We start from the raw sequence: 27,679 nt of genomic DNA on the forward strand, positions 1-27,679 counted from the left end.
TAGTACAGACTTTGTGACATTATGTCTAAAGTCACTTAAAATTTTAAACTTTCATTTTTAAAGCTTATTTATTTATTTTGAAGGGGGGGAGCGAGTACACATGAGCATGCAAGTGGGGGAGGGGCAGAGAGAGGGAGAGAGAGAATCCCATGCAGGTTCCAGTGCTCTCAGCCCAGAGCCTGAGGTGGGGCTCGACCCCATGAACTGTAAGATCATGACCTGACCTGAAACCAACAGCCAGTCACTTAACAGACTGAGCCACCCAGGTGCCCCAAAATTTTAAACTTCTAATAATAATTAACTAAGGAAATGACCTAAGAAAATAGCACTCCATGAAATCTGTTGCAAAAATAAAACAGAAATATATTAACAAACCACTCCATCTAGTGGCCATCCCAGTAAATAACAACTTACACACAGACCTAGAGTCCTGAACAAAATACACATATACCCAAAAAGACTTCCTTCTTCAACTTTCATGGGGAGTACAGTCCTCTTTTATTTTTGTGCAGTGTGGTCAGCCTGTTAGAAATCATATCATGCACTGACCTTATAATTAACTACATTTGGGTCATATTGCCTAAACTTTCATCTTTTTAAATTTTTCTTTTCAGACAAGAGCTATGATCTGTTTTCTTAACACAGCTCTTATGAATATGAGATGACTTGGGATAAGGTCAATTGTGGAGTATTTTCTAGGATATAACAGAGTTCTTTCATGGGCCAAGGGTAGGGAGAGGAGACACATTTCATCTAGTAAGTTTCTTCTCTAATATTCATAAGTAGACACTCAGAGCTAACAGAATAAATAAGAAAATATTTTTTGGAGGAGATACTCTGTACAAATTATACTGCTTGGATTGTTGTTTGTTTCAGTTGAATCTGCTGTCTGTAGACCCCTGCAGTGGAATGTCCTGATGTGCTTGTGATAAATGCAGATTCCTTAGTCAAACTCCATTTGGAGCAGGACTTGGTTTGCAGCACCAATGACACAATAAGAGGCTGCAGGCAGGGAATAATGAACTGTGGGGAAGAATATTCCCATTACGTAGCAGAGTACTCACATAGCACCCCCCCCCCCCCCCACTCTGACCATTTGAGTTCAACCAGGTTCCGGGCAACCATCTGAGTAATCCCTCTGGTCTCAGTGAGGAATATAGAGGCACTAGGGATCATTTCTCTTTTGTCTCTATTCTTGCTAAAAATATCTTGTGCATTGCTTTTTAATTGGTTTAGTATAGACCTGAAGTGACAACAATCCTAAAATAAGTCTGGTTTGCTCATTCCTAATTGTCTTTGAAGCCAAATTTGCTACTTGTGGTCTGGTCTAGCTCAGAGTACAAATAAACTAGAATCCTTGGGAATGAGGCAAAGAGATGTACATTTTAAAAATCTTGTTTTAAAAATCATACAGAAAAATTTTATTATTTTTTCACTTTTGGTGTACAGTCTATGAATTTTAATATATTCAATTTCTGTAACAACTACCATAGTCAGGATATAAAACAGTTCTTTCACCCTAAAAAATTCCCTTGTTATTCCTTTATAGTTGCACCCTCTCCACTTATAACCTCTGGCAACTAATGATCTGTTCTCCATCCTTATACTTTTGTGACTTCAAGACTGTTATAAAAATGGACTCACACAGTATATGAGCCTTTGAGGCTAGTTTCTTTTACTCTGTTTGATGCCTTTGAGATTCATCCAAGTTGTATTGATAGTTCATTCCTTTTTCTTGCTGAGCAGAATTCCACAGCATGGATGGATATATTAGTTTGTTAATCCAATCATCCACTGAAGGATGTTTGAGTTGTTTCCACTTTGGGCAATTATAAGTACAGCCTCATTGAATCCTCATGTGAAGTTTCTCTCTCTCTCACTCTGTGTGTGTGTGTGCATGTGCATGGGTGTGTGTGAGAGAGAGAGAGTGAGAGTGAGAGTGAGAGAGAGAGAGAGAGAGAGAGAGAGAGAATATGAATATATTTTAATTTCTCTAGATACCAGGAGTGTGGTTGCTGGGTCACATGGTAAATGTATGTTTAACTTTACAAAAACTGCCAAACCATTTTCAAAGTAGCTGTACCATATGCATTTTCACCACCAATATATTAGAATTCCAATTGCTTCCCATGCTTGTCCACACTTGAGACTGTCATTATTTTTTATTTTAGCCATTCTAAGAGGTGTGTAGTGGTATGCCATTGTGGCTTTAATCTGCATTTTCCTAATGAGTAATAATATGAAAAATCTTTTCATATTATTAGATATACATTTCTAATCATCTCTTCAAGTTATTCTGATGCACACGAAAGTTTAAGGACCATAGTTCCCTATAGGAAGATACCTAGAATGATTTTTTTTTAAGTTTATTTACTTGTTTTGAGAGGGGAGGAAGAGTGTGAGCAGGGGAGGGGCAGAGAGAGGGGGAGAGTGAGAGAATCCCAAACAAGCTCCACTCTGTCAGCCCAGAGCCCGATGCAGGGCTTGATCCCCCAAACCCTGAGATCATGACCTGATCCCAAATCAAGAGTAGTACACTTAACTGACTAAGCCATCCAGGCACTCTCTAGAGTGATAATTTTTACCCATCTATGTACAATACAGCTGTATAATTTGACCACATGATTCTATTTAGTTCTACACAACTTCATATTCATTACTGTACTCAACTATTTATACTCCTAAGAAAAGTACCTTCCAACAAATTTATAAAACATGACTGTGACTTAAAAAAAGGACACTGTAAAGGGCCAAAGAAAAGATAACTTAAATGATAAATAGACATTTAGCATGTACTGGATCCTAGAAATAGAAAGAAATTTAAGACAAAATCTGAGCTTTGAATAATCTGCAGAATGGAAAGAGACCCATACACAAGTGATTTCTATAAAATATGTTTCTTTTTATTTTATTATTTTACTTTTTTAAGTGTTTATTTATTTTTGAGAGAGAGAGAGAGAGAGAGAGAGAGAGAGAGAGAGAGAGAGAGAACGAACACATGAGCATGTGCGAGAGAGGGACAGAGAGAAAGACACAGAATATGAAGCAGGCTCCAGGCTCTGAACTGTCAGCACAGAGCTTAACGTGGGGCTCAAAACCACAAACCATGATATCATGACCTGAGAGGAAGTTGGAGACTTAACCAACTGAGCCACCAAGTTGCCTCATACGTTTCTAATAGAGGTATATGGACAAAGCTGAAATGAGGGTAAGAACAGCATTATGGCTTATTTGTGTTTGTTCTGCTAGCACCTGGCAGAGTACTTTCTGCATAGCTAGCACTAACTGCTCATTTCTGGAATGAATGAATCAATGATCTCATCGAAGAAGTCTTCACAGAAAATGTGAAATGTGGGTCTTGAAGGACAAGTGATATACTACTAAGTGGGGGGATAGTAGGTAGCAGGATAAACAAGCATAAAGGCTGGAACTAGCAAAGAATACAGTGTGTGTGAAGCACATTATTCAGGAGGCATTGGGTTAATGCAAGAAAATGATGCTAGAAGGGAAGATTAGGATCAGGCTTTACATGGTTCCAAGCATAGGAAGTAAAGGGCCAAGTAAAATTCTTAAGCAATTTCAGATTTGTTGTTTAGAGAGGTAACTTCTTGTGTGAAACCAGAGGCTGGATGAGCAGCTCTGAGGCTATCAACAGTCCCAGTGAGAAGATGGAGGTAGGAAACAGAGATACCACATAAAGTCGAGGTGAAGGTAGGCTATACAGTAAGGAAGACTGGGTGACTGCCTGGGAAGGGAGGTATGAAGGAAAGAGAATTGTTGCTAGTTTATCTATGCCTTGGTGCACTGATTATATGATAGGGAAAATACGATGAAGATGGCCAATGCTTGTGCCTTAGGCTAGGCACTGGGAAGGTGGGAACCAAGATTCAGTTTGGGACATGAGTTTGACGACATCCATTATAACGATTTTGGCTTTTAGTCTGAATAAAGTAGAAAGCCACTCAAGGGTTTGAAGGAGAGAGATAGAGGAGACCATTTCGGTTTATTATTCTAGTACAGCATTCCAGGTGAGATGTGATGTTATATTGAACTAGGTATAAAACATCTGAATAAAATAATAACTCTAACACACTAATGTCACTTTATATAGGGAGCTTTCTTACTCTGACTTTCTTAAACAAAGGAATAATGAAAATTAAAATTGCCTAAGTCTAAAAACTAATGAAAACACCACACACCAAATTTACAGGACGGAGTAAATCATACTCTCAGAAAATATCATACCTGAATACTTAACTAAATAAAAATATGAATAAATTAACATCTAACTCAAGAGTTGGAAAAATTAAAGGATAACAAAACCAAAGAAAAACAGATACCCTAATAAAGTTAAAATAGAATCTGATCATTTAAAAATTGTGAGATTGATAAGTAAACACAAAAACTCTTATTTTAAAAGAAAAATTAAACAAAAAACACCAATGACTATTACTGGCAAGAACAGGAGTTGGCAAACTATGCCCTAACTGTCTGTTTTGTAAATAAAGTTTTATTGGAACACAGTCATATTAATTTGTTCACATATTGTCTATGGCTGCTTTTAAGTTATAGTTGAATAATTGTGATAGACACCATATGCCCACAGGCTTAAAATACTTACTGTCTAGCCCTTAAATAAAAAGAGATAGTTGTTTGTTTTTATTTTTTTAATGTCTTATTTATTCTTTTTTTTTTAAATTTTTTTATTTTTTTTTGGGACAGAGAGAGACAGAGCATGAATGGGGGAGGGGCAGAGAGAGAGGGAGACACAGAATCGGAAGCAGGCTCCAGGCTCTGAGCCATCAGCCCAGAGCCTGACGCGGGGCTCGAACTCACGGACTGCGAGATCGTGACCTGGCTGAAGTCGGACGCTTAACCGACTGCGCCACCCAGGCGCCCCAATGTCTTATTTATTCTTAAGAGAGAGAGAGAGACAGAACAGGAGCAGGTGAGTGGCAGAGCAAGAGAGGGACACAGAATCTGAAGCAGGCTCCAGGCTCTGAGCTGTCAGCACAGAGCCTGACGTGGGGCTTGTACTCATAGACTGGAAGATCATGACCTGAGCTGAAGTCGGACACTTAACCGACTGAGCCACCCAGGTGCCCCAGTAAAAAGAGATAGTTGTACACAAGCACAACAGCATGAGCACAAAGACAAAATCTTAGTAATGTTAAAAAAAAATGTTCAGAAATATATCACAGTTTAAAATAATCAGAAAAGGGTACTTTGTAAAATTCAATACACTGCATTTAAAAAACTGTTTGGGATGGATGGTTTTCTAGGAAAAAAATGTTATAACATTTATCCTAGAAGTGATAAGAAGTTGTAAAATAATAAAAGCAATGGAAGAAAATTTAAAAGCTATCTAACATTTGGGTTTTCCTATTTTTAAAGACAAATTAATTCTAATACTATTAAGAGGCCCAGACCACAGAAATAAAAGTCCCAGAATTAATCTTACAGAAGCAGTGAAATTGCATTGATATTAAAACCTGATAAAGAAGCAGAAAACAGAATATAACAGAGAAACTCTTTTATGAATATCAATCCAAATGGCAAAGAACTTTAGAAAACAGGATTCATCAATGCATTAAAATAATACACCAAAACTAAGTACAATTTAACCTCAGAATTCAATGATACTATACTTATAATTACATTTATATTAAGATATTGAAGAAATGAAATCACAAGCTTTGCTTTTGAGATAGGAAAACTTGGCAAAAATGCCAATTCTCACTAACTTAACATAATCAAGAAACTAACTCAACTAAAAAATGAACATGATTTCTTGGAGGTTATACTCAAGTTCACCCTGCAAAGTAAACCTGTATATTTATTCAGGAAAATACCTAAAATTGAAGAATAATCAGGATGCCTATTCTCAACCAAGTATTAAAAATATTATAGCAACAGAGTAAGTAAAACAGTTTGATACCAGAGAAGAAATAGCAAAATCAATGAAACAAAAAAGAAAGTCCAGAAATTGACTCCAGCAAATACGAGAATTCTGTATGTTATATCAAAATTAAAATCAACAGAAGAAACAGGGAGTATTCAGAAAAAGATGATGAGTCCATACTATATGGAAAAAATTCCAGACAGATCAAAGATTTAATAAGAATAAATTAAATTTAAAAAGGGCTGGAGGAATATATGGATAAAGTAGGTATGGCCTTTATGAGCAAGACAAAGCCCAAAGACTATACGTAAATTGGTAAATAATTTCCATAAGGTAAAAATATTCATAAATGAAAATCAAAAGTTAACTAGGAAAAAATGTCTATAACACATGACAGCACATGCAATACACACACAATGGACCACAAATATGAATAAGAAAATTATAAAAAAAGGAATTTAAGTGGACAAATATGGAAAATGCTGAGCTTTACTCAAAATTCAAGAACTGTCGGTCAAAATGATATTAAAGTACCATTTTTTAAAACTTAAAAATGTTGACACTGCCCAGTGCTGGTAAAGTTATGTGGGAGGAAGTTACTGTTCAAGGAAATGTAAATTGGAACAATCTCCCTAGTGGGCAACTGGAGATCATTCACCAAAATTTTAAATGCATACACCATGTTGATGGATAATACTCCATGGCTAGGGATTTCCCCAATGGATATCACTGCAGCTGCCAAGAGTATGAGCAAGAATGTTTACCATGCACTGTTTACAATAAAAAATAATTGGAAACAAAGGTGTCCATCAAGATAGGACTGGGTAAATGCATTAAGATAATGTGCACATTGTGCCATACTATGAAGTTGTTAAAACAAAGAATCCAGTCTTTCTCAGTTGAATTGGAAATATCTCTACTATGTATTATTACAAGAGACATAAACTATAACATGACCAAATCTGTTTACACTAAAACACACATGTAAATACATGCAATATTTGTGTGTATTTGTACAAAGTCCTCCCTTAAAAAAAAATAAAGCCTTTTGGGGCGCCTGGGTGGCTCAGTCGGCTAAGCGTCCCAACTCTTGATTTCAGCTCAGGTTATGATCTCATAGTTCATGAGTTGAGCACCACATTGGGTGCTCCTATATATGTATATATAGGAGCTTTTAAACAGGAATTTAATTTGGAGAAATGAATTGAGGAGAGATGGTTAAGACCATGAGTTATGGAGCTACACTTTTTGTTACAAGATGACTATTGCTTTCTGATGTATCAAAATAACCACTGTTTTTCCATTTGGTTTCCCAGGGCGAGCATTACCTGGAGTCCAGGCTTTGCTAACCTCTGAATAGCTTCAGAGATATAATTCATCCTGTTCACATTCTCTGAACAGAGCATTGGATTCTCCAAGGAAGACATTTGAGATCCAATACTATATTAACTGGAGAAAGTGTTTCTACACATGGAAATACAACACAAAAGAACATGAGCTGTAAAAAAGGAAGTCAGGTGCATAGTTTAAGAACTATTTAAGGGGTGCCTGGGTGGCTAAGTTGGTTAAGTGTCCGATTTCGGCTCAGGTCATGATCTTGTGGTTCGTGAGTTTGAGCCCCATGTCAGGCTCTGTGCAGACAACTCAGAGCTTGGAGCCTGCTTCAGATTCTGTGTCTCCCTCTTTCTCTGCCCCTTCCCCGCTCATGCTCTGTCTCTCTCTCAAAAAATAAACATTAAAAAAAAAACACTGTTTAAGCTTGGTTTCCTCAGATTTTATATTTCCACTTTTCACAAATGAACTTCCCATAAAGGGCTTTAGAGTCAGTAAAATTAGAATGGAATGGACAGCTGCTAAGATAATTCATTAGCACACATATTTTCCCTCAGTGAAAATATGTAGAGCTTCCTTCCATGACCTTACATATCTTTTTCCTACCCATGAGATGGAAAGGCAATGTGAGTACTTTTTAAAATGAGTAAGGTTAGGGGCACCTAGGGTGGCTCAGTTGGTTGAGCGCCTGACTTTGGCTCAGGTCATAATCTCACAGTTTGTGAATTCGAACCCTGCGTCAGGCTCTCTGCTGTCAGCACAGAGCCCACTTTGGCTTCTCTGTCCCCATCTTTCTCTGACCCTCCCCTCTGCGCGCTCGCTCTCTCTCTCTCTCTCTCTCTCTCTCTCTCTCTCTCTCTCTCTCAAAAATAAATACACATTTAAATAAATAAATAAAAATGAGTAAGGTTAAAATGTGATCACTTCCTGAGCTGACATCCACTAAAACAAATATAGGAATGAAAACCGTGATTAGAAAAGGAAAAAACAAAACAAAACAAAACAAAAACCCCAAAACTAACAAGCAATTGAGGATATTAAAGGAAAACAAAAATTTTTTTCCAGTAAGACAAAATATATACAGGAGCCACACAACAACTTCAGTTTTGATGCAAGCCCTTGGTGAAAAGCATGACAAAAATTGCCTAATTTACAGTGACCTTTGTAAGCCTTCTGAGGTAATTTATCTTGATAAGATATGCTTTAATGTGGGTAATATCAAATCCATTAGGAAGAATAACTTAACTGCCATTATAAAAACTAAAATTTAACCAGGAGGCAAATATCTTCCTCCAAATGATGCCATTATTTCTCACAATTAGTGAGTATGAATTATTAATATTAGAAAAAAATCCTCATCTTCGGTTAAGGGCTATTTTTATTATTCAATGTTTATAAAGATAATCAGCATGAGACAGTGGACCTGCTCACTTAGGAACATAAACCAATACCTGGCTTCTTTTTGGACAAAGGAGTTTAGAGATCTAAGGGATATACATGCAATCTTCCCCTATCTTTCTCTCTCTTTCAAAGCTCTTATTCCACTTTAAACATTATTCTCCAAGGCATCTAAAATCGGTTCTCTGACATCCATACCAAGTCATGTAATACTCCTTCCTCCATGAGGCTGTAGGAGGAAATCCATCGTCCCTCCCATCCCTGTTCTCAGGATAAGGTCCATTAGTCACTAGATCAACTGACTATGATCAGAATTTCTGGGGATCATGTTAAAAATTTTAGGGCCTTAATTTCAGATTCTGATTGACACCTGGCATAGGAATAGGTAATGGGGAATAAATCCTCTATTATACTAATGTCCCCACGATACTTGGTATTTCTTTGCTCTTGACTGAATTCCTTACCTTCTCTATTACTTCTCCACCTTAGGGTATGAAATTCTTCGCTCTACTCTCTGGAACTGCCACACAGTGATAGCAGACTATATCAAGCTCTTCTATTACCTCAGCTTAACTTGAAACTTGACTCTCCTTTATGGATTCTGTCTCCCATCCATCCCTGTTAAGTGGTGGGAGATGATACCTCTCTTCCCCATTACCATTTCCAGTCAATTATGTACTCGACTTTTGTAAAAATTCCTGCTCTTTTAAGTCCATCTGACTATGTCACCTGTTATTTAACCTTATCTAATGAAGACTTGATACCTATGGCTCCTAGTCTTTCTCTCCATCCCAATTCCTGTCATCATCCTAGGTGACAGTATTTTTCATGCGGACATCCAAAACACTCACCCTTCAGTTCCCTGAAACCCTCATTTCCACTGACATCTCCTCTGTCCCACTTCAATCATATCAGGTATTATTTCTAGGCTTTGTCATCAATCTACAACTGTACCACTTTTAAAATCATTAGTACAAACACCTCAATTTCTGATCAAAGCTTCCTGTATTTCAAGCTTGCCCAGCTATTTTTTCGAAGTCCATTTTTTATCATTACTGGCACTTTGAGATTACAATTCCTCTACTTTCTTTCTACTCATCAGCAGCACCTGCTCCCACCCCTCCACCCTAGTCCTTCTTTCTCCTGCTTAGAGAGCAGAGCTCAACATTTTAACCACACTCCTGCCAATTTCTTAAACTTATTTGCCCTTTTGTCATATCTGACTGGCAAAATGCCAAACTTGGATAATCCAAGGTGGCTAGTGCTTAAGAAAAATTACATACAGGGGCAACTTAAGACCACTCTAAATCCATTATCACAATCTCAACAAGCCCTTAACACTGGACAGCAATTCTGAAATGTCTTTACAGTCAATTTCTTTTCACATGTTTCACAAGATTTATATTAGGTTTCTTTTTTCCTCCACAAACTTCTAACCATCTTATTATCCTTGATTCTGAAAATGACCTTAATATATATTTCATAAAAAAATATAATACACCAGAGTAAAGCCCTCATCTTCTTGCCAAATACCTAAAACTTATTTGCATCAGAACTCAGTTTTTAAATCTTCCCTCCTGTTATAATAGGAGTACCCTAACTCCTATATAAGGAAAATCTACTTGTTCTTTGGATTTCATTTCTCTCTATTTCTCAGGACTCATATTATCTGTAATCCCTTTTATTTTCTATATGAGTAATCAATCAATTTCAATCCCTTTTCATTCTCTCTTGAATAGTTGCCACAAAATACAAACATATCACTTCCACCTTGAAAATAATATGTCTACCCATCTGGGTACTCTTTCATATTTCCTAGATTATCATCCCTTTTACTTATATAAATTCACATCTCAAAATCAATGCCTGTACTTGGATTTTCTATTCTTACACTCATCAGCCAACTTAATCTATTTTTTGCTCTCCACTATGTGAACAGCAGCAACAACAACAAATGCTCTAAATAATGTCACCAGTATCTTCCATCTTGCTAAATACAATGATTATTTTGCAGCCCCTCATATTACTTGACCACTCACAGCAGCACTCAGTATAGATGATCACTTCGTTCTCTTTGAAACACTCTTTCCTTGGCCTCTAGGACAGTATATTCCCCTGGATTAGGACAATGTCTTAGAGGGTCCCTTGTTGGCTCATTCTCCTCTATCTAATCATTAAATATTAGAATTCCTTGAAACTGATCCTGTATTCTTTTGTCACTCACATCCACTCCCATGGTTTTCCCACTCCAAAATGGACTGTGCTTCTGATATACCAGACTCATATCTATCCAATACTTATTCTACATCTCTAAGTATCTAGGCACTGAAAACTCAGCATATCCAAACAGAATTCAAGATCTGCACCCTTTCCTCCAAACTAACTCTTTCCACTCTTCTTTTCCTTCACAAATGACCCAACTACCTACACCACAACGCAAGCCAGACATCTTTTAGAAGCCAGAAAACTTCTAGATCTCTTCCTCAATCATCCATATCTTATTAATCACCAAGTCCTAGCAATTTTGTTTCTCAAATATTCCCCAGTGAATCCACATCTTCAACTGGTCTTCCCAATACCCTCTTAGAGCCTTGCCTGCATGTATAATGATCTTATTAATAACACAAATCTGATGATCATACCCCCTTCCTTCCTCAACTCTGCTAATAATAATCCATTGTTTTTAAGATAAAACAGCAAATCTGTAACATGATTTATAAAGTCCTCATGATCTGGTCTTCGCCTATAACATAGATTCATCTTATGCCACAAACATGCCATTTGCCACTCTCCATCATCTTCTATATTTTATTCATTTTGACTTTTATTCACTTCCTTCAATGTGCTATTGCTTTTCTGCTGTCAGAACCTTTTCCTAGAACATTCTTCTGCTGTCCTTTGCTTTGTGACCTCCTAACCTTCGAATCTCAGCTTCAATGTCACTTTCTCAGCCAAGCCTTCTCTAACATCATAAGTCTAGATCAGATCCCCTAATTTTGTTTTCCCATAGCAACTTTATCCCTTTTATTACACATGTAATTGAAATAAATTATTTAATTGGTTGATTAATCACTCTGTCCTTCCAGAGCATAAACTCCGTAAGAGTAAAGGAGCAGGTACTTCTTTCTTCCTAAATAGTTTCCATTCTCAATTAAAGCAGAGAGTATTAATCAGCTCCTTCAATAAGCCTTCCTGTATTACACGGGCCAGAAGGTAAAACCTTTATTTTCCAGATTTCTTGCAGTCAGGGTTCTTGATGTAAAAAAATCAATCCTGCTAATTAGATGCCCGTGTGCAAGATCTGGATGATGGAGGTTAAAAGAAAACTATCTTCCTGCTATTGTCTTTTCCTGGTAAGCAAGATCTTGGAGAAATGAGGGCTGAAAATTATAATAGATGTATCATATGCTCAAAATTTGGCTTTCCAGTGTGTTCATGAACACTGAAAAGACATGCATAGCAGCAGTTGTGGCTTCTCAACTTCTAGATCACTATCACAGTAGCTGGTTCTTCAATTCAACAGTTTCAGTGGTAGCCCCCTGACTTCTACTTCTCCAATCTTACCAACATTGGTAAGTACCTAATTTCTTGCAAGATTCTGTTCTATTTAAAATGCACTGAGAGTGGTTTGTTTCCTTTACTGAATCCTGACTGATACAACATGTGTCTTCCTCAATACACTCTAAACAGGTTGACAGAAGAGTTTACTTAGCTTGATACCTATTGATCTATCACAGTCACTGGTTAACTAGCTTACATTCACTAAATATTCACTGAGTGGCCATCACTAAAAACAGTTTGAGGCTCATAGGTATATAATCAATTCACAATGACACAGACTAATCTAATTCCCCATAACCAATTTTCATATGTCATTCTGGCTGTACTAATTGTTCACTTTAACTTAAGAGAAAGGAAGTAAATGTGCTCTGTCCATGTTATATCCCTTGAAAGATGGTCTTGGTTCCCACAGAGGCTACCCTGATATTACTACAACCTAATTATATAGAAATAAGAGTATTCCAGAAATAGTACCTTAATTAGCAAAAGAGAAATCTCATCTAAAATTGCATTCTTTATATCCATTATACCCATTTGGCCATAAACGCTGAAATAACATCTAAAAAAAAAAATCACACTGTGAAATGTAATTTTGATCCTTAAATTTTATCAATATAAATCTCTGTATATCTAGAGATTTAATAATCCTAGTTATGTAATCTATATGTCTTTAGAGTGCTTCCCCTACTAAAGTATTTTCAAATGAGAGAACAACAATATTCCAATTAACATAGTTTTCCAAAACAGCATGGTTACTTAACAAGATATATAAATTTGTTGTAAGAAATTCATTCTATGCTTCTAAAATACATCTTCAAGTACATGAACAAAAATTACTGCAATCAGAATTTACTTAAAAGTAATAACAAAAGAAATCAGGAAAAAAAATCCAACATTACTTTCTATGTCCCTTAAAAAGAGTCTTGTTTATTCAAAGTGAGCCATATATTAGACTACATTGATATGAATGCCTGGCCCACGGGATTTCCCCCTGCTTGAAGGAAAATGAGTCCTATTTTTCAGCACCCGAATTCTGGTCATATAACTTGTCTCTTCCACAATCTTCAAAAGCTTCTCAGTGCACATAAAGTCCAAACACTTAAGCATGTAATTTAAGGTCCTTCACATTCTGACCAAAATGTATGTGCCTGGCCCTTCATGCATCATACATAATAGTGAAAAGAGAACACTTTTCTATTTGTCCAAACAGATCCAGTGGTTTCCTTTGCTCACGTCCTCTTTCTTCTTTCCTTCAAATGCTCCTTACCTTTATTGCTGCATATTGAAATACAAGATCACTGTTTTGAATTAATCTACTTTTTTATGAATGGTTTGTTCTTCTCTTACATTACTGACCATATTTTGCTTTCCTTATGTATTATTTCTAAATCCACTGTGACACTGTAACAACATCTGTGTCTTAACGATAGAGAAACTCCACTGTGTTCAGCTACTTATTTTCAATGGCACAGGAAATTTGATCAATTAAAATTGACATGTTAACTTAGAATTGGACGTATTGTATACTCTAAAATAATTGTTCTCAATAGTTATATAAAATTTAATTGAACTGCTGTTCATACTTTAAAATTCCCCTACTGTTGGGTATTTATGTTGAATTTTTTCATTATAATGTATTGGAATAAAACTCTTGGTTTATATTACTTTTCCTTTTAATATGTCCTTGGAAAGATTCCCAGGTTTAGAATTTCAAGGTTAAAGGATCCAGAAGGAAGCGTGGCTCTTAACATATATTACCAAAAAAAAAAAAAAAAAAAAGATTTTTAAAGGATTGAAAATTTAAAGGATTAAAAATTTCTTTTTAAAGGATTGTGGTTTTCTGCCACAGAAAACCTAGGAATGTACCAAAACCTTGAATCATTTTTACAAGTGGGTATTCTCATTTTTAGCTTTTAAAGATTTATTTAGATTAAGAGTATACAGTCTGAATTTGCAAGATTTATCCAATAATTTTTTATTCCAATTTGCCTATTTTATTTCTTCTCTGCCCATTTACTTACTGAAAATTTTATGTTTTAGTTATTAAACTTAATAAGCACACATATAAAGATGTAGATCCACATAAAAAGATGTAGTTACCAATATTTCCCCCAACCTGTTACTCCCTTTTACAATTCAAGGTATTATTTTTTGTTGTCCAAAAGCTAAAAATGTAAACGTTGTTACATCTGTCATTAATTAAAGTTGTCATCTTCTCTTCCTTCAAAGTACATATGTAACCATTTACAGAGTGTCTACTGTGTATCAGGCAACGTATGTTACCTTACTTATTACAAAAACTTTAAGATCTAGGTAGCATTGCCACTTTGTTCATGATGGAATTGTGGCTCAAGGAAATTGAAAAAGTTACAGTGCCTGAGTCCAGATTAATATTCAGGTCTGTGTGGATCCAAAGCCTTTATTGTACAAGAGGCTACTTCCCCTTGAAAACAGAATATTCGTGCTTTCCAAAATGCAATTAAACATTCAGTTCTATTTTTTAATTAATTTTCTTTGGTTTTATTTAAAAATATTAATACACTTTTGACATTCTTTCTATGTGGTTACAAGCAATTCTACAACAGTAGAATTACTACATTAACCTCCAAAAGGAAAGAGGTTGACATGGCTAAGGAAAGAATAAACTCTGAGAAAATAAATATTTTATGTATACTTTAAAAATAAGAGAAAGGGGGGCTCTCAGGCACCTGCTACTGTCTTTAGCTAATAGATATCATCTATGCCAAGAGGAGAAAATTCTAATTTTATTTGGCTATACTAACTGTAAAACTGCTAAAGCAGAAATAAATAAAGCTATTAAGTATCAGATAACTTATATCAAAGTCAAATTCCTTTAATTTAGGCAAAGGTTAAAGTTGACCTATTGGAAAAAAAACAAGGAAATAGTTGGTAGCTTTGGATAATAATAAAGAAGTCAAAAAAATGACACCTGAAGTAGCTTGAGGGAACATATTGTTGGATTTTTCGTATTATTATTGGATTCATTATATTAAATATATTTAATAGATATTTTTATTAGATATTTTTAATAACTACATTCATGAGGCTTATTGTATGATAAACCATTTCTACGTATAAGAAAAACTCTTAATATCCCTAATATATGTAAAAAAATCCAACCACATATCACTACCCATAAATCAGAGAAATACTGCACAGGGGTGAGTGGAAATACCCATCCCACTACTAGAATATTTAAAGCCTGTTAAAAACTTGTCCCTAAGGAAAGAATTTAGTTGGCTTAGATTGCAAGTGAAACAGAATCTGAAGATTCTAACTGAAATATTCATTCAACTTGAAATTAAATCATAATTGAAAATAATAGCTTAATAATGAAAATATCTGCATCCCTAATGATACACTTCTATAAATGTAAGCTGCTACTATTCCTTTAAGGTATGCTGTACCTTACAGAAAATAGTGGTTTCTTAAGAAAGTGTCTTTGTGGGGGCACCTGGGTGGCGCAGTCGGTTAAGCGTCCGACTTCAGCCAGGTCACGATCTCGGGGTCCGGGAGTTCGAGCCCCGCGTCGGGCTCTGGGCTGATGGCTCAGAGCCTGGAGCCTGTTTCCGATTCTGTGTCTCCCTCTCTCTCTGCCCCTCCCCGGTTCATGCTCTGTCTCTCTCTCTCCCAAAAATAAATAAACGTTGAAAAAAAAATTAAAAAAAAAAAAGTGTCTTTGTGCAGGAGAGCAAAAAATATGCAGGGTAAATTAGGGAAAATTACTCATATTGTTTATTCCCTTTCACCATTTTAAAATTTAGTTATTAATACATATTTTTAAAAGTAGATTTTTATAATATGACATGTAACATTTTATCATTGTTCAGTTTCCAAAATAATTTCATATAGCATTCCATTTGTTTCTCAATAACTACCAGAATAGGTGTTATTTACCCTATTATTATTCTATTTGATAGAATAGAAAGTAAATTTCAGAAATATTTAGGTGTTTGGGGCACCTGGGTGGTCAGTCGGTTAAGCATCTGACTCTTGGTTTCTGGCTCAGGTCATGATTTCACAGTTCTGAGTTTTAGCCTTGCATTGGGCTCTGTGCTGACAGTGTAGAGCCTGCTTGGGATTCTCTCTGTGCCCCTTCTCTGCTTGTGCTGTCCCTGTCTCTAAATAAATAAATAAATAAATAAATAAATAAATAAATAAATAAATAAATAAAGGAGGAGGAGGAGGAGGAGGAGGAGGAGGAGGAGGTGGAGAAGAAATATTTATGTGTTTAAGGACACAGGGCTTCTAGAGGCCACATCAGAACCAGACCTTTTGTTAACGTGCCCTCTTGCTTTGGGCCTCATTAGGAATTCCTGATATACTACCTTCTCCATAGAGAGCCACAACCTCCATCTCCATAGGTTATGCTTAAGGTATACTTTCCTTTCCTTTCCCTATTTCCTTGTTTCAGTGGACAATTTGGAAATATAGTTGGTTTTTCATAGGGGGTTAAATTTTATATTAAAGATGGGAATGATATGAGGAATCTAAAATATATTGTTACTTACTGGGAAGAAAAGAGTCATTTTTAGTTGTGGTTATGGCAAAAAATAGCCTTATTACACACACACACACACACACACACACACACACACACACACACAAAGAAAAGGAGAATACCTCCATGGAGTTTTACTTATTATTTATACAAATAAAGTTATACAGTGTTGAATAAAGCTGTAAAGAAATGCTTTTACAAACCATAATCGCTATGTCAGGAATTGAGACGGTTACATTTAAACACTTAGGGGTAAAGTACTAGTGTGGCACGGTAGGGATTTAGCTGTATTTACATTAACAGGAGTCATGAGGCTAAATTTCTATGTACCACCACAGCAAATTTACCTTCTAATTTTATTTTAATGTTCTGAGTACTTAATTTTCCATTTTTCGAAGAACATGGGAAGGAATATCTCCTCCCATCATGACAATAGCTCCGCAGAATTGCTAGAATGTTAATACCATCCAAGTTCAAAAGGAACTTAAAGAAATAAGAAGCATACAACTAGCACTAGAAAAACAATCTAAAATTCTGGAGCTTCGATAAAGCATTCAGAAAGATTACTTTATCTTTTGTTATAAAATCATATTCACTGAAGAAGGGCCAGCTTTTTGAATCTCTCCTTAGCAGAAATGGGGGATATGGTCGGACTGAAGAAATGTTCTTCCATTTTATTAAAAACAAAAAAACAAAGAAAAAGCCCTAAATGCTTTAGAAAGTCCCAGATTGGATTAGGTTTTGAATGCTTAGGATACAGAGTGGTAAAAAGGGCAGTCTTTGGAGTCAGATGGATTCCAATCATGGCTCTACTACTTGTTACATGGTCGTCTCTGAGAAAATTATTTCCAGTTTCAGTTACCTTATCTATAAAGTGGGGATAAGAATCTCTAAGGGACAGAATAGTGGTGCAGATCAAATGAGAAAATCAAAGTGAGGCTGTCTCTTATAATGTTTGTCTCAGAAGAACAAAAACAACAACAAAAAAAGTAATCTGGGGGTAACTACTATCAGCCAAACATTATATGAAAGGCTAGGAATATAATGATGAACAGGATAATGTTCCTTGAAAACATGTACTTTTTAATGAATGTTTGTGAATTTCATTTTTGTTTTAAAAAAATCCAATAACAATAGGTAGACTGGATGAAAATCAAATCAAATCAAAATATTTTTAAAAAGGTATAACAAAAATGATTTGAGATTTTCTAGTCTACTTAACTGTATTAAAACTTTTCATTTCTCCAGGTCTTTTTTTTTTTTTTAAGCATAATGACCTTTGAAACTATTTGGTGACAATGCCTTAAATAAACATTATTTGAAACTGTGTCTATATAAATTATTTTATATGGTTTCAATATTTCATGTTATTTTGTAATTACTTACACATATATCATATCAAGGTATAATAAAAATACAGACTTACATCACAGGGTCTGTGAGGACTGAATGAGTTATCTATACAGCAATGAAAATGCCAGGCACAAGTAAACAGCTGATAAATATTAAGCACTATTACTATAGAAATTAAATAATAAACTGACATTATTTACAATAGCAATAGCTCTCAGAACTGAGAGGTATGAATGAAGTAACCAGAAAGCCACAAGGTGGCTCTCAAGGCTTGGCTTTTAAACACAATCGAGTTGCTTTTTATTTCCAAAGAAATGAAAGAAGACTTATGAATGCCAACCTTTTTAAAGGCACTCATAAATTCATAATTAATAAATAACTGGAAGACTACAAAGCTGTTTAATAAGTGTTATATAATAGAAAATATTATTAAGCAGAAAAAATGAAGAAAATGAACACATTTTATAGTTCTAAATTGAAAGAATCTGATGTTCAAAACTGACATCAGATTATCATATGCAGAATTTAAAATATCAACATAAAATGATGGCGTTCATAGTGCAGTCATAACCATTAAGTACATCTTACTAACATGATAAATGTGAAAGTGTATATATAGTACAATATCTGGCAGCTAGCAGCTGTTTTGTAAATATCAGTTAAATCTTATGCATATAAAAAACTTTGAAGTTACTGTCATTTTATGTCCACTGAGTTTTTTATTTGAAAATTTATTTGAAAATTTGAAAATTTTAATATTTTTTTTTCTCTTTTTTTTTTTAATTTTTTTTTTTTCAACGTTTATTTATTTTTGGGACAGAGAGAGACAGAGCATGAATGGGGGAGGGGCAGAGAGAGAGGGAGACACAGAATCAGAAGCAGGCTCCAGGCTCTGAGCCATCAGCCCAGAGCCCGACACGGGGCTCGAACTCACGGACCGTGAGATCGTGACCTGGCTGAAGTCGGACGCTTAACCGACTGCGCCACCCAGGCGCCCCGAAAATTTTAATATTTTATTTGAAAATGTATTATCACAGCTTTAAATCTGGGCAAACATTTTCTGTAAAGGGCCTTGTATTTAGGCTTATTAGTGGGCTACACAGTCCTTGCAGCAACAATTCAATTCTCCCCTCATAGTGCAAAAAAAGGCAGCCATTGACAACAAAAGGAGTCCAGCTATTTTCTAATAAAACTTTAATTAAAAAAACAACAACAGGTGGCCAACTTTGGCCCTCAGGCTGTAGTCTATCCACTCTTGATCTAAATCATTATCTCACATAATTAAATGAAATCTGTGAAAATCCTAGATACCATCAATACTCAAATTACCTTGAGAGGTGCTTGTCAAACTGTTATGCACATAAAATCACCTGGGGATTGAGGTGACATGCAGATTATGGTTTGGTGAATCTGGTATGGGGCCTGAGGTTCTCTGCATTTCTAGAGGACCCAGGCTTTTTAGGTCCTTTGACCAAACACTGTGCAGCAAGGCATTTGTTGTAAAAATTTCGGGTCTCAAACTTTCACATACTTTTTTTTTTAAATCATATTTTTAAGTAATCACTCCAGTCAATGTGGGACTTGAACTCACAACCTCGAGATCAAGAGTTGCATGCTCTACTGACTGAGTCAGCTAGGCGCCCTTAAACTTTCACATTCTCTTAAGAGCTTTGGTTTGTGCAGTTTTCATGTGTTCATATTAACCTTAGAAATTAAAACTGAGAAATTAAAAAATAATAATGTTAGTTTTTTTAAATAATAATCCTATTAGATGTTAACATATTTTATGGAACTTAACAATATTTTCTGTTTTAACTATATTTTAAAGAGTAGGACTAAACACAATTCTAATCATAGAGATAGAGGTGATAATTGTACACATTTGTGTACTTTTGGAAGTACATTATATCCTTTGGAAGATCCTTTGGAAGATCATTATATCAAGAGAAAAGGAAAGATTATAACATGATAAATATGTAAAATCAACTCCTTGGAAATTAAAGACCATAGATCTTTCATATATAAAATATCTGTAATATCTGGCACATTATATGCTTTAGTTCTTAATCTTGCCATCTTTTGTTTCCTACCTGTTTCTCTGCATGTCCATATTCAGTTCCTTGGGTAGGTAAAAAGCAGGAAATCTGACCACTATTTTTTGCTCTTTCTATTAGAGACATAGCTGTTCTTACAGTAGCATTTCGAGCATGCACAAACACCATCACCTAAAATAAAGGAAAACAGTTTATTTAGTACTAAAATTCATTAAGAGACAGCTTAATACCAGTCTGAAAATCACTATATATAAACTATTAATTTTTCAAAATATAACCCCCAGTTTACGAATTCTCCAACATTTCCTTGTTTTAGAACAAAGTGTATATAGGATAAAGGCAAGTTAAATAAAATTCAATGATAAGGCTTTACACATTGTTAATCTATACATTGGCATAAGTCAGAACTGAAATTAATGGATTATATAAAGCATGGAATTTAATTTGTGCTTTTCTCTTTTGAACACATGATTCATGAGTACAATCATATATTATGGAGACAAGACTATAAAAATATACAAAAGCCGGGGGCGCCTGGGTGGCGCAGTGGGTTAAGCGTCCGACTTCAGCCAGGTCACGATCTCACGATCTCGCGGTCCGTGAGTTCGAGTCCCGTGTCGGGCTCTGGGCTGACGGCTCAGAGCCTGAAGCCAGTTTCCGATTCTGTGTCTCCCTCTCTCTGCCCCTCCCCCATTCATGCTCTGTCTCTCTCTGTCCCAAAAATAAATAAAACGTTGAAAAAAAAATTTTTTTAAAAAAAATATACAAAAGTCTTGTTTCCCCACAATCAGTGAAATTTCCAGTATCGTAAAGATGTTTAAAGAAATTGAAAACAATAAAAACACTCTTCCTTGGACAAAATCATGTCTAAGAACAACCATTCAAAATAGAGTTTAGGGAACTGCTGAAGACGAAAATGCTTCTAGAGAGGCATCTGGAATTTTCTGTTGTTTTTTGACCTTCCTGTGGAATTACTCAAAAAGTGACTGTGGAAATCTCAATTAGAGGGAAGTCACGTATCTGGGTGCTTTGTCAAGGAGAAGTGGAAAAAAGTACTTTCAGGAACAGTCACCAGGCAGAATGTCAATGCAACTGAAGAATATAAAATAAGAGAGTGATGAACACTGTATCTGCTGCCTAGCGGTGCCTGCCTTCTCGCCTTCCTATCTTTTCTTCTTTGGCCTTTGGCTTCCATTTACTCCCACATTCAGCTGGACACAGCCTTCCCAAAGAGCCATTAGTATAACAAAAGTCGTTTTTATTCTTTCATATGGACAATTGATCTTTTTGAATTTTATATGATGAAAATGTCAGGTAATTCTGACATTTTAATTATAGTCTGAAACATACAACCTAAGGACAATCAGCAGTGTGGGTGCTTTGGGTGGAATTAAGACAAATTCTAACCCCAGCTTCCAACCAAACTGAGACCTCTCAATCTCTCTGGAGTTACCATGGTATGCCCCGTAGGCCTCAACAACACGGAGGTCGTAATTCTTGCTTTTCCCTCAATATCTCTCCATATTTATCTCTTAATTATGTTTTCCCAGAGGCTAGAACTTTGGTCTTATTTTCATGGTACACATTTAGAAAAATATGCAACTGATTGGTTTTAGTCAGGGAAAGGATAGACTCATGCTAGCTTCCCTAAATAAAAGAGAAGGTCATTTTGATAATGAGTAAAAGTGAAAAGGGGAGGGAAGCCTGGGATTTGGCCAGAAAGGAGACAGATTGACAAAGATCTAGAGCACACAGTGTTTAATTTACCCATAATCATCTTACATCTACAACCCTGTCAAAGAAACTGTTCCATATATGGCACATCAATTAAAATTCAGAGTAGAGCAAAATCATAGTTAATAATCACCAAAGAAATTGGAATGCTTAAATTACTAATATTCTTTTGGAATGTGTTCAAAGTCAATGAGGGTAGATCATCTGGAGAAGACCCAAAGTTCCTCAATGAAAAACTCCTGAAGCGTTTAGAGACAATAAAACAAGTATCACAAGTCACCTAGGGAGATTTAACATTAGTTAATCACAGCCATTAAGGATATAAAGCTTCAGCTTTTATACTATGTCAGAGTTCTAACTTATGTGCTGATACTAACGTGTTTTTTAAAAAAATGTGACCATAAGAATCTCTCTAAAGAGCATACTAATAAAATTTATTTCAGTAAGTTTCATGAATACTTGGAAAAGTCTTCTGTTTTCCTTATTTTCAACTACAAAAAACAAAAAACAAAAAAACCCCCAAAAAATCTGATTTTGATAGGTTTGCTAGCTTTCTGGGGAAATGTCTTTATTTCATAGGATGTCAAGAGACTGTCATTTAAGCTCAGTGTAATATTTTTCAGCACTATTGACATAAGTTGTTTAATACTAAGTTAGATAGCAAATTCTGTTAACTATAATAAACTTCACCAGTTCAGAATCTCTCATCTTCTACCATTCTGTCTCTTGTAAAAAGTTTTCCAACTGTGAGTTTCTTTTTAAAAAGTAAGGCAGATTTTCCCTCTTATATAAAATTAAGGTTTATCACATACACAGCTTCACTAACCCCTAACATTAAATTTAAGAAAATATCATTTAAAATGAAATTATTTTTAATTAATTAATTAATTAATTCAAATATTTCTGAGAATTCTGAAAATTACTATCAAGCCCTGAGAAAACTGCAAAACAGAGAGGCCAAAGTCCCTGCCCTCATAGAGATGACAATCTAGTATGATGTATTTAAGCACAAAATATTTTTATGAAGTATTTAGCAGCCATGTATAATACTGTTAAAAGAAGAAATATAAAAATGAACAAGACATGGTCCCTTACGTAAAAGGCATGTACAATTTAAGGAGGCAGAGAAAACAGTAACACATGGAGTATGGATAACACAGGAATGCTAAACATGGAGCTGGTGGGTCTCCTTTGTTCATCCATTGCACTGTATTTACATAGTACCTACTGAGTACCAAACAATGTACTGAGCACCAGGGATACGATACATATGTTCCAAGGCTCAGAATGGCTATACTACTGTTGATGAGAAAGAATCACTAGTAATCAGCCCTACCTGGCTACAGAAGCAGGGTACAGGATGGATGGAGTAGTATTTAAAATATTTATCCTTGGTAATTTTAGTGTGTTAGCTTGAAGAAGTATGTTCTAGTTCAAAAGTTTCTTACACTGAGTCCCAAGGACCTCTTCATCAGAATCACTGCTGGTGCTCATCAAAATAGATTTCTGAGTCCTCCCCTAAAACCAACTGAGTAAGAATATCTAGGGATGAGGTCTAAAAATTGAATTATTAACAACTTTTGAGATGACCATTGCACTACTGTGTGAAATTGGTTAATAATGACCACCAACTTAGTTTTCTTCTTCTGAGTTAAAACAAGTTTAAAAGGAAACATATATAAAACCACCACTACAGAGATGATTTTAAAAATTCCCTAATAACCTATGTTTATTTACCTATATAAATGAAATATTAGGAAATATGAAGGTATTTCATATAACCAGTATAGCCCCAAGATCATTTCCCAGATGGGTTTTTATAATGCAACCAGATTTCTATTCTCCATAATTCAAATGCCACATTATGTAAATCCTGTTGATATGAAGAACATAAGGGAAAATAAAATATGACCCTAAATCTTCATTAATTATTTCATTCTGACTTGTCAACTTATCATTTTGCAAATTATTTTCTACTGCAGCCAAGAGAAATATTAGTTACAACTTAAAGTGGCAATTTCTTTTTATTAAATGATCCATCACTCCTTGTTCAGTAAAATAAACTCTTTTTATTATTAAGAATTTTCTGTTTAGAGGCTCCAACAGAAGCCATTACAAGGTTTTAGGTCCTATAACATACTTGATTTTATGGTTTGTTAATTTGGTTAATTAATTTAAATAGACTCATATGAAAATTATAACAGAGAGGACAGCACTGTTTCATTTGGCAGAAATAACTCCAAATTAATCTTAAACACTACTGGTAACCAAACAGCAGTTAAATGGGCATATGCCATTAAAATAAGATTACAACAATAGATTCAAGCCAACAACATTGGTAAATTTTAATTGCTTTATAAAACAGTTTACATTTTTACTTGACATTTGTTAGATTAATACATTTAAAAATATTATATTTGTTTTTAGTTTAAAAAGCCATTTATTTTAAATATACAAAATGAAATCAGTCCTGGACTAGGAAAGAAAGTGAATTTGAATTCTGGCTCTGTTATTTGCTTTGCCAAAGATGTGTTCTTCACATGAGATGACGATTAAAAGTAATGAAAGAATGAAAGCTCAGATAAATCATCATTCAAAAAACTAGAATGCTTAAGTAACTCATATTGTTTTGGTGTATTCAAAGGAAAGAAGGACATGTTATTTGAAAAATTCCCAAAATTCTACTTTGAAGCATTATTAAAGAGCAATGTGATTTAGAAAAAACAAAAAAAATCTCTTTGATTCTTATTTCCTCCAGTCCACAGATAGTCACTAGTGTCATGGGATTATTATAAAAATAGAAGTATATAATGTCAGTGAAAACGCTGCATTTAGTAAAGCAATAGCTCTCAAACTCTAGAATACTTCGAAATCACTCAGAAGGCTTATTCAAAACACAACTGCTGCTCCTATCCTCCACCACCCTTTCAGATTAAGTAGGTCTGGGGCAAGCCAAGACTTTGCATTTCTAACATGTTCCAAGGAGATGCTAACACTCTTTTTACAGGAACTTTAGAAAACTCTGTCAGAACTAGTTAGTATCAACACCACTGAAGGGGTAATAAACAATAAAATGAATTTGGCCTAAAAGACTGAATGGTGAGATCAGTAAATGACTGTTATAAATTGACACCTATATTAACTATTTATTCCTCATTTATGCAAGTGTGTATGTATCCAACACCACACAAAATAATTTAAAAGACCACTTATCCTTTAACAACTTTTGTGAAGGTATTGTGCAAGATGAATGGGAAGTAAAAAAATAAAAGGAATATTTAAACCTGAGATTATCTGAAAACAGGAGGAAAGAGGGCAAGGATTAACTGTGAAATGTTGAATCAAAGACTGTTTCCTAGAAATTTCCACTAAGAAGGAAGACTGGGCAGGAAATATCTGAAAAACATAGACAACATGGCAGACAGATGTTCCATGGAAAATGTCGCTGAAGAATGACATTCTTTAATATAGGGTATTTGTTCTTGCAAGGGTTAAAGAATGAGGCCTCTGAGGGTGAGAAGTTTTATGTCCTAGACGTTTATGCTTTCATTCTAACTGGCACAGCCTATAACGTGGCTTGCTCTCAATTCTTTCCAACTTTCTTAACCTGGATTCCTCAAGAGAATTAAGTCGTAATGACCTAAACAAATTCTGAAAGTGCATGGTCCCCACAACAGCAGCAGCAGCATCCCCTGTAACCCTATCAGAACTACAAACTAACAGCCCAATACCAGGTCTGAGTCAGTAACTCCAAAGATGGGGCCCAGCAACCTGGTTCAACAAGCCCTGCAGGTGATTTGGATGCATGTTGCATCAAAAGCTGAAAGCCCTGCATCAAGTCATCCATCCAACTGTAAGTTAAAAAACAAAAACAAAAACAAAAAAACCTTTCTCCTCCACCCATTTAGAACATTCCAATATCTTTGGGAGGATGGAGAGCACAGTCAAATCATTTTCTGTGTTTTGTAGTTCTAACGGGGAGTGCCACAACAGATGCGTTTCAGATATATTTATGTAACACAAGAGCATGTAGGCACAAAATAGTTTTGATTGGCCATATTACCACATCTGTGTTATCAGGTAAATGCAATTTTAAAAGGTCTGGTTCTGCAGGCTGTGTACCCAAGAGACATCTATGGAGGGATGCTACAAGTAATTACAGAGTTCTCATTTTAGGCCTGCCAGTGCTGGACAGCTGAACACACTCAGATCATCTGAAGATCTTTTCACATCAGCACACAGTTTCTTCGTGTACTTTTTACATCTGCATTGTAATGTTACTTAGAAATACCATAACTTAATTAACCAGTCCTTGTCTGATGGACATTTATGTTGATTCCAATCTTTGTTATTTAAAGCAATGTTGTCAAATAACTGTTCACAAGCCATTTCACAAATTTGTGAATATATCTTTTGGATAATTTTACAGAGTGAAATTGTTGGGTCAAATATATATGACTATTCATTTAACTATTTCCTTTTTCTGAGTATTATCTATTTTATTATTGGAGATGTTTTTCTTATCAATTTGTTAGGCATTCTTTGTAGATGGAAGAAGATAATATGCTTTGTCTTTTTCTATACTGTAAATATTTTGTCCTAGTCTACACTTTATCTTTTGACTTTGTTTATGTAATCTTGTTTAGAATGGAAACAGTTATTTTTCTTAAATCTATCAGCATTTTTCTCTGTGGCTTCGGAGAAAATCATAGACAAGGACGTAAAAACAGACATAAACGTTTTTATTTATTTATTTATTTAGAAAGAGAGAGAGAGAGAGAGAGAGAGAGAGAGTGAGTGCATGCATGCAAGTGGGTGAAGGGCAGAGAGAGGGAGAGAGAGAGAATCCCAGGCAGGCTCTGCACTGTCAGTGCAGAGCCCGATGTGGGGCTCGAACTCACAAACCGTGAAATCATGACCTGAGCCAAAGTTGGACACTTAACAGACTAAGCCACCCAGGTGCCCCAGTCATAAACTTTTGAAAAGGTGGTGAACTTCAGTAGCACTGTGTGGCTCTGGTAATCCAATAGTAGGCACAAACATCACTAGATTTTGCTGTCACAAATACAGACACACAGATCTGAAGGATGCCCATAATACAGTGCTAAGTGGAAAAAAAAAAAAAAACACGTTGAAGAACAATTTTCATAGTATTATTCTAAGTATATATGTAAAGGATGTATGTGTGTTTAAAATTAGAGCTCTAGATGGACACCCACCAACTTAAATACCTCCCAAAATGAAAATGGGAGTGGGGAGGATAAAAAGATGTTTCCTTTGTATACTCTGTATTGTCTTACCCACTGAAATAAGCCCTAATAGTTTTACAGGTCATGATCCCAGGGTTGCGGGACTGAGCTCCACTGAGCTGAGCATGGAGCCTGCTTAAGATTCTCTCTCTGCACCTCTCTCTCTCTCAAAAATAAATAAACATTTTAATATACTAGTATATTTGATATGATTATTTTATTGCTAAGGAATTTATGGTGTCAAAGTAAAAACTTGAAGGAAACATATTTAACAATGTACTTACAAGGTCAGTGATGGTGGTACTTCTGATCTAAGTGACAAATTTATTTATTTATTTTTTTAGAGTACCTGGAAATGCTTTAAGAAAAAAAGACAGGTATTCTTGTAGAAGAAAATAAATAGCATTTCAAGGTAAAGTATACAGAGGTCAAAGGTACAGAGAATAAATCTAAAGGGTGGTAAATACAGATTTTTGGCAGAAACAGACATATGGACACAGGAGCAGGAATATCTGGAAAAGCAAAATACAACCTCATTATAAAACATATATTAAGATAAAAAATTGTTTCAAGA

At 35.2% G+C, this 27,679-nt stretch overlaps 1 protein-coding gene across 1 annotated transcript in view; it reads right to left on the reverse strand.

Moving 5' to 3' along the window:
* Positions 1-27,679, reverse strand: part of ASCC3 (activating signal cointegrator 1 complex subunit 3) — a 361,738-nt gene that overhangs the window by 152,826 nt on the left and 181,233 nt on the right. The window contains exon 14 of the mRNA XM_047858492.1: positions 20,159-20,293. Within this exon, the coding sequence (XP_047714448.1) occupies positions 20,159-20,293 (135 nt within the window). The remainder of the gene's footprint in view (positions 1-20,158; positions 20,294-27,679) is intronic.

This window comes from Prionailurus viverrinus, chromosome B2 (assembly GCF_022837055.1).
Source record: "Prionailurus viverrinus isolate Anna chromosome B2, UM_Priviv_1.0, whole genome shotgun sequence".
Classification (NCBI taxonomy): Eukaryota; Metazoa; Chordata; class Mammalia; order Carnivora; family Felidae; genus Prionailurus; species Prionailurus viverrinus.